General features: G+C 39.6%; 1 protein-coding gene across 1 annotated transcript in view; it reads right to left on the reverse strand.

Annotated features, from left to right (window-relative positions):
• CSMD1 (CUB and Sushi multiple domains 1) overlaps positions 1 to 13,977 on the reverse strand; it is a 1,512,254-nt gene that overhangs the window by 504,264 nt on the left and 994,013 nt on the right. The window contains exon 8 of the mRNA XM_029933196.1: positions 4,240 to 4,327. Coding sequence (XP_029789056.1) covers positions 4,240 to 4,327 — 88 coding nt within the window. The remainder of the gene's footprint in view (positions 1 to 4,239; positions 4,328 to 13,977) is intronic.

Genomic DNA, 13,977 nt, shown 5'->3' on the forward strand with positions numbered 1-13,977 from the left:
CGTTACCCAAGATAAAGAGGAACACTACATAACATGAGAGATATGAATTTATTAAAAAGATAGCTACTTCAAACACATATGCAACAGAGCTTCCAAAGACATGAAGCAAAAACTGATGAAACTAAAGAAATAGACAAATCCACAACCATAGCAGGAAATTTCAGTATACTCCCTCAACAACAGAGCAAGTGGCCAGAAAGTCAGTAAGGTTACTAAAACTTGACCAAGGTAGTCATCCAGCTTGATCTAACAGACCTTCATAGAACATATCACCTGCTATGACAGAATATGCATTCTTTCCAATGCACAGTAAATGCTTACCAAGATAGAGAACACTCTAGGCCAGAAAACAAGTCTTGGTCAATTTTCAAGGATTTAAGTCATACAAAGTATGTCTTCTGACCACAAAGATCCTGGGAAAATCCATAGATATTTGGAAACTAAATAGAACACTTTTATATAACCCATGGATCACAGAAGTAATCACAAGGGGAAATAGGAAGTATTTTGAACTGCATGAAAAGAAAAACATGCTATTTATTCATGATACGATTAAAGCCATTCTTAGAGTGGAAGTTAAAGCAGTGAAGACTCACAATAGAAAAGAAAAAAACATCTTAAATCACAGTTTCAATTTTAAGAAACTTCAGAATGAAGAGCATATAAGTCCACTGTAATCAGAAGAGTGAAAATTATAAAAGACCAGAGCAGAATTCAATGGAATATTAAACAAATAAAACAAATATGGAGAAATCAGTGACACCAAATGTAGATTCTTTTGAGAAGATCTATAACATTGACACATCACTATTCAACTGGATGTGGTAAACTAGGAAACTCCAATAACTAAAGTTAGGAAATGGAATTCTGCCACCACTGCTGATTCGAAGGACAATGAGAAAGTACTATGAATAGCTTTACGAAAATAAATTTGACAAACTGGATAAAAATTTGAAAAATACATTGAAATATATAAACTATCAAACCTACCTACTTGAGTAGAGAGAAAACCTGAATAGGTTTGAAAGTAGAAAAAAAAAGTTCTACTGTAATTTAGAAATGTTTTGTTAGAAAATTAGACCTGCAGATGGCTTGACGGATAAATCTCTCAAAAAAATGTAGAAAAAAATATTATCAGTTCTACACAAATTCTTTAAGGATATTCCAGAGCATAATATTCCCTAATCAATTTCATGAGACCAGCATTACTCTGATAGCAAAATGAAGAAAAGACCATAGGCTAATATCTCTCATGAGCATATATGCAAAAATTTAAAACAAAATTAGCAAATCAAAGCCAACAGTACATAAAAAGGATGATACATCATGACCAACTTAATTTATCCCAGAATGCAAGAAAAGTCAGTCAATGCAATAATCATATTAACAACTAAACAAACAGAAACATCTCAATAGACCTAGAAAAAACTTTTGAGAAAAATCTATATCCATCTAAGATTAGAACCTACAAACATACTATGAATAGAAGGACACTTTTCAGCCTGATAAAAGTAATCTATGAAAAACCTACAGCGAATATCACTTAATGGTGAAAACCAGAAGGCTTTCCACCAAAGATCAATAATAAAGCAAGAATGAGGATGCCTGTTTGGGGAAGAGCAGGTGACTCTCTGTCTCAAGGTCATGAGTTTGAGCCCCATGCTGGGGGTAGAGATTACTAAAAAGAAATAAAACATTAAACAATAGAATATAGCAAGCATGGCTTACCATTTGTATTCAACCTCATAATGTAAGTGCTGGCCAGTTCTTTCAGGCAAGGAATAGAAATAAAATTCATTCACGATGGAAAGGAAAACAGAAAAGTGTATTTATGTGTACTAGAGGACCAGAGTATGTAGTATTTAACATGTAGTAGCATGCAGACGACTGGAGACTCTGATGTGTACAAAAAAGTTACGAGAACTGGCTTATCACAGTTTTACACACACACACACACACACACACACACAGACCCATAGGATGGCAAAAATATTTACATCTGTATTTAGTCCTACAGGAAATTTAACTCTTTCAAGTCATTTTACGTGTTGTTAGATTATCTGATTGCCATGAACTTGGAGACATGGAGACAATGTGGAATTTCCCCAGGAAAACATGGAATCTGAGAGCATGAATGTCTCATCTGAGATAAGGTGACACCTTTCCTTCCTTCACTGGTTTTCCCAAAGAAACACACCTACACAGCCCTAGGGGCTAATGTTTACCTCAGAGCTGAATCTCTTCTCCAGAAATAAGGCTGTTGTTCGAATGTGGCAGAGGAAACGCCCACACATTCCCCTAGGGTGCTGTACCCTGTCCCATCGCGGGCTGTGCTGAACAGACACTGGCCTGGATGCTTCTGAACCCCATGTCCACTTTCGCAGACTGAGGAGTGTCTCCAGTTCTTCTTACTACAGCATGCTATTTGAACAGCCTGGCACGGTCAGGCAGCATTCACCTCATTCCGTTTTAGAACAGAGCTATGCCAAAGTAGACCAAGGACATTTCCAGATCCCCGCAAAAACGTTCAGGGGTGACAGAGGGCTGGACAGACAGTCTCTGTCACACACAAGGTGCGCTTGAACGTCACCTGCTGCGTGCCTGTGTGCCAGGCACCGTTCCAGTCACTGAGGAGGCTGAGATGAGTAGAACATCATCCCTGCACTGGGATGAAGGGAGCCTGTGAGGGACAGACAGAGGGAGTGGCCACCAAGGTGGGGCCAGCTCCCGACTGCCGACTGCCGTCTGTGCCCTGAGCATCTCAGAGGGCTCAGACCGGAGCTCCTCCTCGCAGGGGAAAACCAGCCTGCCTCTTGGGTCTCCCCTCTGGCCCTCCCCCACTTCCTCCCTTCCCTTTCTCCAAAGAGCACTTTCCAAAAAAAAAATCACTTGAAGAAGAATCCCATCTCAGGCTCTGCTTCAAAGCAACCTGAACTAAAACACCAGCTCCCTGGCTCTACTCCAACTTTGTATCTCTAACCCGCCCACAATGCAATCCGCCATCCACTTCAAACAAGGCAGACGCTGCTAAGAAGGCAAAAGCATTTTGTTATTGTGTGTATTTTCTTTGTTTCCTTTTCATGGAAAAAATACATAGAATTATACCAGCTTTATCACAGCCAGCTACAGACAGTTCTATCCTAACTCTGACCTTTCCAAACCAGCACCACCACCTGACTTTTTAACTCATATCCACATTTAAGAAATGAAAGAAACAAAAGAAGAGACTCTGAAATCCAGAGAGAACTGTTCCTTACTGGAAGGGAGGGGGAAGACAGATAAAGGGATTAAGAATCACTCGTTTTGATGAGTACTGAGAAATGTATAAAACCATCGCACTAATATAGTGTACACTTGAAACTAATCTAACCGTCTTGCTAACTATACATTAATAAATAACTGAAATAAAATAAAGTCTTTAAAAATGGCCACTGCTACTCCAGCTTCACTGAGTAACATTCCTTCTTCCTTCTCTGGTGGTGAGCTGCCTCTTTTCCATGCCCACTCACTATTGCAGCCCAAGCTCTCTACACGCATCCCTCTCAGAAACGGTGGAGTCTCCAGGAGGAAATCACTTTTCTTACCCGCTTTGTTCTTTATTTTGAAGTTTTCTCCTAGTACTAGTATCCATCTTGTAAATTGGCAAACGTCTCTTAAACTAATGGAATCGAATTCAAAAATGAAAGAAATGATATTGCAATCATTATAAATATAAATGGCACTGTAATTATAGCACACTCTTACAGTCGCCACTACATTAATAAAGTTACAGCTGGAAAGCAGTGTCTCGTGCATCATGATCCCAGTAAAGTGAATCATAACATTCTATGAAATACATTGTACCAACTGCCACTTACACTCATTATTCTAAAAATTGAATGAAATAATTAGAGGCTATAGTTAAAAGTTTTGCTCCATCTATTTTTTTGAACATTAACCAAAATGCATTAGAATATGAGATGGCAATTAAAATAAAACAGGAAAAAACCTTGGAGACAAAATTTCGATCATACTCACCTAGGGTTAAATATTTAATACTTGCTCATAGAGTGAAAGGCCTCGATTCTACAGCAGGTGGAACTTTTCAACACAGTATGTTTTAGATTTTTAAACAAAACAGTCCCATAACTATTGAGAAACTGTATCTTTAAATCAAAAGGGCATAAGAGTTAAGAACCACAAGCTGAAATTACACATATTTGAGAAAAAAGCATGCTTATCAACATCTACATCCCCTACCTGAAGTCGTTACCAGCTCTTCTTCCGTTTTCCGGGATCCCGGGATCCGGACACATGTCAGAGACCAGCGCAACGCCCCCTTGACTCACTGTAACAGAGAGAAACAGCCTGTGAGCTCATGTCGCTGTCGAGGAAGTCCTCTGAGAGCAAACTTACGTCAGGCAGGCTTGGCTCTTAGATCGCGATGACTTCAAACGTGATTTGCTTTGGAATGAAGACAGGTCAGATACATCAAAATAAATCGTTATTCTTACATCTGAAAAACAAAGACTTCTTATCCACTGAAAGGACGCCGACATTCTTTAGTTTGAGCCCTTGTCTATTGAGGTGGCCAAATTTAATTTTAAAGAATATATTCTCTAATTATGTTCAACTTTACATTAGGTTACAGCTAATAGCATGATGGGACCAAAAAGCATAAAGGTAAAAACACCAAAGTTGATACAGAGGAAAGCCTTCATCCACTCTCCAGGGATGAAGTGAAGGCACTGTTTGTTAATACCTATACAAGAGAAAATGTAAATAAAACTACCTATTATGTTTTAAACACTGAACATGTTTATCATTAGACTAAAAAAAAAAAAAGCCAGTAGCATTCTTCCTTCACAAACATGCTGCTTTATTCTCTGAATCTGTCCCATGAAGAGCCTTCCTCCTATTGGGATGTTGTACGGGCACAGAATAGTTTTTAAAGGACTCGCTCACTTACCGGATAGAGCAACCCCCACGCCAACACCCATCCCACCCTGTCTAAGGTGTCTAATCCGGCGAAAATAATTCCTTCTTTCTTTCCAGAAACTTGCTCAACAGGAGGCTGTGACTCAATTCTGTTCAGTGAGACATGAGGGAAAGTCTGTGGCCGTGTCACTGGGAGTACGTTCCAGGGAGCCAACAGAGACCATCTGTTTTCACACTCTGGACCTTACCATGTCTGGATTTCAAATGTGGGATTGTTCGTACCGTGTTGCTATGGTCCAAGAATGACGACCATATCATAAACGGGATACAATATATACACCAAGTACCTGGGCCCTTGATGTCGTAGTTGAGACTGAAAATTTACCAATGCAGGAAACTACCCTGTCTCAACATCCTTTTGGGGGATTCATGTTCCCTACAGCTTAAGCCCACTTGAATAGGTGACTTCATTATCTTTCTATCTATACGCAAATATTTATAATATGTTTATATATTTGTAATACATATATTAATTATATACAATACGTTTATATATTTTTCCACATATATTTTAAATGATGCCATGAGAAAAATGCATCTGGGTAGATACTGAAATCCTTAAGGATTTTATTAAAACTGTGCATAAAGCATGGAAATAATTACAGCAAGATTCAGTTTTCATTGCTAAGTGAGGATAAAATTGGGATATGGACATAATCCCTCATTAATTACAAATCTTACTAGTATATATTAAATAAATTTATTCTTAGCACTTCATCATTCCAAATTAGTTATCTTTACTTTTTGTAAGTTTTAATTGAGATTTTTATATCATCTAATATTCATTTTGCAGTGTGGTGTGAGACATGGATTCGCCTCTCAAATTTTCTTTTCTATTTAAATATTTGTTTTTCTCACTATCATTTAAAAATGATCCAGCCAGGAGGGCAGTGACTGGTGCGTTAAGAAAGTACAAAGGGACAGCAGCCATGCAGGTGACTGGGGCCAAGAAATTATAGGCAGGAGAATATAGTAGAACATCTACACTCCTAAGAAGCTGGTGTAATGCTCTTTGGGGTAGTAAGATATTTTAAAGCGGCTGGATGGGGGTACTGAAAAGCATTCACACAGACCCAGACAAGACTTATTCCCAGAAAAGACCTGAGGAGAACTTGAGTCTTCATGCCACACTAATCTTACTAATCTTAAAGGTCTTCCATACCATTCTTCAAAATCTAGGAGAGGAAGTTTTATTGCAGATGAATGTTTTTTTTTTTTCACAAAGATCACAAGCGATATAAAAAAAATAGAAAAATGTGCCCAATTTAAAGGAGTAAAATTAATCTCCAGAAATAGTCCCTGAAGAAACACATGCATCACTTACTAGGCAAAGACTTAAACACAACTGTCTTAAACATGAATTTGAATAACGTATTAGCACTTCTCAAATTTGAGGAAAGATGTAAATATACAAATCCAAGGAGCTAAACACACTCCAAGTAGGATAAACTCAAAGCAACCTACCATGAGACACATACTCAAACTCTTAAAAACAAATCTGGAAAGAGAAAAGCACCCTACCACAAATAAGAGATCCCCAATAAAATCATCAGGCTTCGTAGCAGAAACCTTGTAGGACACAAGACATTAGGTGGAATATTTAAGTACTGAAAGAAAAGCGGCTGTTAACTGAGAATCTATATCCTGCAAACGTTCCTCCACAATAAAGGGAAAGTTAAGGCGTTACCAAACTAAAAGAAAAACAGACTAAAAAGCAGAGTAAATTCGTTACTCATAGACCAGCCCTATAAGAAATGGACTTCTTCAAATTGAAAGGAAAGGGCACTAGACAATAACTCAAAACAAAAGGAAAACACAAAGTTTTATAAAAGTAATTACAGAGAGAAATATTTTAAAAATCCCTTACTATGTATTTTGATTTGAAACCCCATTTAAAATTTTTTCTACATGATTTAAAAGACAAATGCATAAAATAATACAAATATGTGTTCATAGGTACACAACACATAGAGATATAATTCGCAATATGCACAGCATAGGAGGTGGTGAGGGCATAGTGCAGGAATACAGTTTTGTATGTGATTGAAGTTAAGTTCTATCAATCTAAGACAGATTGCCATGATCTTATGCGTAATCTTAACAGAAGTCACAAAAAAATACCTATGGCAAATGCAAATAGAAAGTGAGATGGGGATCTTAATAGGTCACTACCAAAAACCAAATAAACACAAAGGAAAATAGTAATAGGAGAAATGAGGGGCAATAAATGCTATAAGGAATGTAAGAAACAAATAAAAAGAATCAAAATAAGTGCCTTCTAATCAGTAATTTTTTAATTTTATTTTTGGGGGGGGAGAAAGAAAGAGAGAGAGAGAGAGAGATGGAAAACACAAACACAAGTGCGGGGAGGGGCAGAGAGAGAGGGGGACACAGAATCCAAACCAGGCTCCAGGCTGTCAGCACAGAGCCCTCAGCAGGGCTTGAACCCATGAACTGTGAGATCATGACCTGAGCTGAAGTCGGATGCTTAAGTGACGGAGCCACCCAGGAGTCCCTCAATCACTAGTTTCTTTAAATATAATCAGCTCCATGTTTGGCTGAACTGTGTCCCTCAAAATCCATATGTTGAAGCCCTAGCCCCATCTTTATGAATGTGGCTGCATTTGGAGAGAGGGATTTGAAGAGGTTAAGTTACAATAAGCCATTAGGGTGGCCCTATTCCCATATGAGTGGTGACCTCATAAGTAGGGGATTAGGACACAGACACACACAGAGGGAAGACTATGTAAAGACAGAGGGAGAAGACAGCCATCTACAAGTCAAGGAGAGGACCCTCAGAAAAAACTCCCCGCCAACACCTAGATCTTGAACTTCTAGCCTCTAGGATTGTGAGGAAATCACTTTCTGTTGGTTTAGTCACTCAATTTGTTGTACTTCTTCATGGCAGCTCTAGATTGGCAGAGTGAATAAATGAAAATAAACCAGGATACACCAATACACTGTCTATGAGAGACTCCCTTTATATCCAAGGACACGCAGCAGCTGAGAGTGAAGGGCTGTCTAGTCCACGAGGCCAGGAGGTGGAAAGGTGGTTTCCCAAAGCACTGGGAGAACGGCCTGGGGAATTTCTGTTTCACATGTACAGAGTTTCAGCATGGAAGGTACAGGTTTTCTAGATATCTGGTGATCTGGAGATCACCATGGTGGTGACGGATGGACAGCAATGTTAATGTAACTAATGCCACAGAATGTAAACCTAAAAATGGTTAAGATGGTAAATTTTGTATTATGTGTGTCTTACCACTGGATGTGTATGTGTGTATATTCCAATGAGTCATGAATCGGTGACCTAACAGCAAACCAGCTTCTGTCAGTCTGACAGTTCTAGAGTGGTCCCCCTGGTCCACGTTTTGCTTTCTGTGGTCCCAGGTGTCCAGGGTCAGCCATGGCCCAGAAGCAGATGACCTAAAGCCTCAAGCCACATCACAGCACCGGTGACATTAACCTGCTTTCATCTGATCGGCTTGGCATTTTGCCATTTCACTTCATCGCAAGAAAGGGAAACATAGGACAAGAAGATGTTGTGGGGGAAAGAGAGAGACACATTCACACAGCTTTTATTACAGTACATTGTTATAATTGTGCTACTTTGTTAGTTGTAATTGCTGCTAGTCTGTTGCTGTGCCTAATTCATAAAATTAGACTCTACACGTTGCTATGTAGGTTTAGGAGATAACGTAGTGTATCTGGGGTTTTGTACCGACCATGATTTAGACATCCACTGGGCATGTGAGAATGTACCCCTTAGAGAGAAGGGGGGCTGACTCCACTACCTTCACCTCCAGCCCCACAGTCCACATCAGGAGCTGAGGCAGAGTTCCCAACCCGTAGGCAGTGGTCCACTAATAAGTTTCCAAAATCTATTTCCTAACAGGATTCTAGTTTTAATAATCTCAAACTACCATGTTTTTTTTTTCTGTCATTGTCACTTAGATACATCCTATATGCCCCAGAGCACAACGGTCATTGCTCTGTCACACGGACACAGCCTCACGAAGGTAAGCGGCCAGCGCTGTTTTTGTCAGAAGCGGTCTGTTTGGTGTGGACCCTGTGGCACTCTTCTACAGTAACGGACTGCTCCGAAACACAGCACAAGCCCTCCGCAGAGGTCTACTTCCGTTTCCACTTTTTCTGGTTTTCTTCCACGGAGTAGTAATAAAAAGAAATGAGAGAAATTGGAAGTACCCACCCAAGTCAGATCAAAACACTCTGGGTCTTTTTCAAGATAATGTCAAAGTCACTTATTTATTCAAGAAAGGTTACCTACTTGGAATTCTGTGAGAGCACGGAGTAAATTTGACGAGGCTGAATGGTTTGCAGATGGCAGAAGATAACAGAAAAGTGATGAGGGACTAAATGTAAAATGTGGCGGATTTCCTGAAACGGAGATAGGTTTTTAATGGGATAAGGATGGCAAAGCCCCGGTAACAACCAGGTTACGTGTGAGTCAACAATGAGCTCCGTAAACCCCACTGCCTATTCCATCGGCATCGTGACCAATTAATTCCTCTAAAAACTGAAGCTTCAAAGCTGGAGTGAGTCACGGATCTCAATCTGCTTCCAGCAGGTTCCCCAGGGCCTCGGAGAAGCATTTTCAAAAGAGAGGAATTACTTGGTTTAATATAATTTTAACTCTAATTGTGTTGAATTACATCTTTCTGAATCTCCTGGGACACATGCCATAGATATTAATAAATATATTAAGTTTCAGTCAAAACCTGGGAGATAAAAATCAAAACTGGAAATATCCAATGGGTAGATTCATCACCCATCATTAACTAGTACCAAAGCAAGATGTAAAATTATACAAATGGATGGACAGATACAAATTAGACAGTTTGTAAAAGACTTCTAATGAATTATTTAAAATGTGTGAATTATATTACTGTATATATATTTAAATGCCTTTTTCAAAGACTCTTGACACAATATGGAGATTTCTAGGAAGTATGTTCAGTAAGAGGCAGATGCTCTTCCCACCACATTATCCTGCTCTTTGAGGACAGGTCTTGTGATTGTCAATTAAAATTCAATGTGAATTTATTTACAGCAAGCTACACAGCGAGACCAGTGCCACAGAGATAAGAGTAATTAATGCAATAGAAATATAAAAAACTACCTCTATTATTAAAGACAATATATACAAATAACTCATGGGAACAAGAATTATAATTACTAAAATAGAAACAAGTAGAAAGAAAACATCAAGAATAACAATGATGATAATTAAAAAAATTTCTATGTCTTTTATTTATTTTTGAGAGACAGAGAGAGACAGTGTGGGCAGGGGAGGGTCAGAGAGAGAGGGAGACACAGAATCTAAAAACAGGCTCTAGGCTCTGAGCTAGCTGTCAGCACAGAGCCTGACGCAGGGCTCGAACCCACTAATGTAAGATCATGACCTGAGCTGAAGCCGGATGCTTAACCAACTGGAGCCACCCAGGCACCCCTGATGATGGTAATTTAAACTTAAATATATAATATCAGTTAGAAACTCCAAGTGTCATTTACATATGTGCGCGTGCACACACACACACACACGCACACGGAAAGAGAGACGGAGAGCAAGAGCGAGCAAGGAGAGGGGCAGAGGAAGAGAAAGAGAGAATCTCAAACAGGCTCACACAGCACAGGCTTAAACCCAACGTGGGACTCAGTCCTATGACCCCAGGACCATGACCTGAGCCAAAGTCAAGACTTGGATGTTTAACCAACTGAGCCATGCAGGTGCCCCTGCCTATTTCTTTAGACTGAATCCATACAACGATTCTATGAGGTGATAATATTAAACCCATTTTGTAGGAAAGAAAACTGGGGCCGGAGTTGGGACCTGACTGATCCCAGAACCCAGGTTCCTTTCCCCACACTTCCTGCAATAAGTTAATGAGACATCGTATGTGCAAGAACTTTGTAACCTAAAGTAAGGCCTTTAAAAAATAATGTTCAAAGATTCTTAAGAATAAAATCCCACTTACCATGAAACTATGCTCTGCACCACAAGGTGAAGCAAAAGCTGGTGTTCTCACCGACGCCCCTGACCTAAGGTGCACACGGGAAGCCATGCACCTGAGGCCATGAGGCTTCAGCTCTACTACCACCTGTTGGCAATTCTTCCGCAGTAACAAGACCAGGCCAGAGGCGTCCCACATGGGCCCCAAGCTACCCCCAGAGCACGGGAGTGACAGACCGGAGTGGAGACTCAAATCTTCATGTGAGGGGCCATCTTTTGAGTTAAAGTTGAGTTTGTAGACCTTTGGAATGAAGGTCCCAAACAAAATCCACTTAAAAAAAATCAGACTTTTTAGTGGCATTGCTTCTCTGATTTATTATAGCATGTTCTTATTTTCGAGACTTGTTTCTTTAGAGACCTAAAGATAGGTTTCAGCTGGATCCATTTTGAGACTAAGTCCAGCCATTTCAAACCTTCAGGGGGTGTCAGGTTTTGAGTTCCATAACAATAAACAGTGTTGTTGTACAGAGCACACTCTGGTTGAAATTCCTGGGTAGCAATGCTTCCCTCGACCAATGGCCTTTGGATGACAGAAACCCCAGGCCACGCCCGTGTGTTTGGCGGTTCCTGTAAACTCCAGACTTTCCTGCCACAATCAGGTTGCAGTAAGTCAACCCTGACGTCTGTTCCTTCCACATTCAGTAGGCTCACTATTTCTTTACTGAAATGCAAAGCAACGTCTTACTTTTTAATGCATTGCCTCTTTATCTCGGCAAGAATAAAACTTACTCCTGTTGTTTCTTCCTATAAAAAACATCAAACCACTAACTTAATTAAATGTAAATCTCCACCACGGTTTGCTACGGCACTAGTTTCTTTCATTTCACTCTAACAGGATTGTTCTTGCTTAAGAGTACCACACGGGATATTTCCACGCGCACAGCAGAATTCGGGGTGACCGCTCTCTGTTTCTGATGGATATGTACACAGTCTTTGCCAGCAGCTAGTTCAATCCCAGAACAGTAAGCAAATACTGACAAGCTTTACAGAAATTAGTAAAACACAAATTGGTGACATTTGGATAAAAAAGTCTTATCACTGGTGCAACATTAGGGTTTGAAGGGAGAGTTGGCAGAGAAATAAGTTATCAAAACATCTTGCTTCAATCTGTAGTGTTCGGGACATCGGATTAAATCATCAAGAAAACATATCTTAAGCAACAGAATTACAGAACGTGAACCCCCTTGTGTGAACGTCTAGGGCTGTATTTTCCAAAAGTTTTATTATAATACAATGCCAGACATTTTGTCTGGATTCTCTTTTCTCACTGCGTCAATTTGCCAACTTTTAAAACACTGGTCAGTGAATGCCCGCTATGCTGACTTCCAGATCTAAATGCGCTATGTTCTCTTATTTCCAGTTCTACTGCCCACATGTAGGCTCTTAGTTTACAGCAACTTATTTTTAAAATATATTTTAGGGGCACTTGTGTGGCTTGGTCAGTCAAGCATCCAAATCTTGATTTTGGCTCCGATCATAATCTTGCAGTTCATGGGATCGAGCCCTGCATCCAGGCTCTGACAGCACTGATAGTGCAGAGCCTGCTTGGGTCTCTCTCTCTCTCTCTCTCTCTCTCTCCCTCCTCCCCCACTCACGCTCTCTTTCTCGCTCTCAAAATAAACATTTAAATACAAAATATATTTTAGTTTCTTATGTCATAAAATATTATATAGTAATAAACATATCATCAAGGAACTTTCAAAAACATTAATGGTTCTGAACCACAACAAAAAAGGACAATTGGCGGTCACTGAAAACCTCCCGTCTCTCTGACATTTTTCTAACACAACCTGCAGAGACCTTTGGTTCAGGTCATTGTAAACACTCGCAATTCTCTCACTATTAAGACTTATATTTTTCCCCTTTAACACTGCCTCTTCTAGATTGTTTTTCTGCCAGGGGAGAAAACAAGAAGTTCTCATTAGAGCTATGATATGAGTAATTATCCTTCCAACTGCTAAAATTACTGTGGCAGCAAATGTTCCAAGTGGGAGTACTTTCCTTGTGTATCTTCAAATTAAACCGAGATATTTATCTGGTACTCAGATAAATGAAAAATAAGAATATGCTAGTTTAAAATCAGTCTCAGTGACGTCTGCGAAATTCAAGGCATGGAAGTGCATTCCAGAGCCAGGGGACCGTCCTCACACCCACGGGCCTGACTCGCCCGTCCTCCGCCAGCTCACTTGGACGTCCACGGGCAGCCACCACACCGAGATGGCTCTGAGCACCCGTCCTGGCTCCCACGGACACAGGGGGACCACACTCGGGGACGAAGCAGCCTTAGCTTGAGGTCTTCCCACCCATAGCTTCTGCTTCCGTCACCTTCTGCAAATTTAAGGACCCTGGACTTAGGATTCTTGAAAAATGTTTAGGGCTTCTTAGTTATGTCACAGCACACCTAATTATACAGTTTTCTAAGAGTAAAGCCTGCATCTGGGGCCAATCCGTGGTGGTTTGCATAGGATGTGTTACTGTGCGTAACCTGGAGATATGAGGGAAAAGGGGGACATCTCAAAGTCAGCATATACTGTAATTCACTCAGGCATGTCGATATGAAGTTATGGTATACTCATATTATAATACACATATTTTAATATGTAATATGGAAAATACTTTATATCATAAAAGCTTAGTTGGTTAATTCTTAGGTCTCAAAAATATAGATACTTGAGTGAGGAGTACCCACCAGTACTAACAAGGCATTCTAACATGGTAAATATAACTTCTATTAACATGTATCATATACTTGGTGTGTATATTTATCACATATATGTATTTCATATGTATTCATATAAAGCATTACATAAGTTAGATTTTACATTAAATAGATATAAATACTCAGATATATATTTATAAGCATTTGCGTATATAAAATACTTTAAATGTATAATATTAATATTGATAGATCAGTGCTACTTAATATAACTGGTTTGTCTACCACACATTCTATAATATGCATTTATTAA

Source organism: Suricata suricatta, chromosome 1 (assembly GCF_006229205.1).
Source record: "Suricata suricatta isolate VVHF042 chromosome 1, meerkat_22Aug2017_6uvM2_HiC, whole genome shotgun sequence".
Lineage (NCBI taxonomy): Eukaryota > Metazoa > Chordata > Mammalia > Carnivora > Herpestidae > Suricata > Suricata suricatta.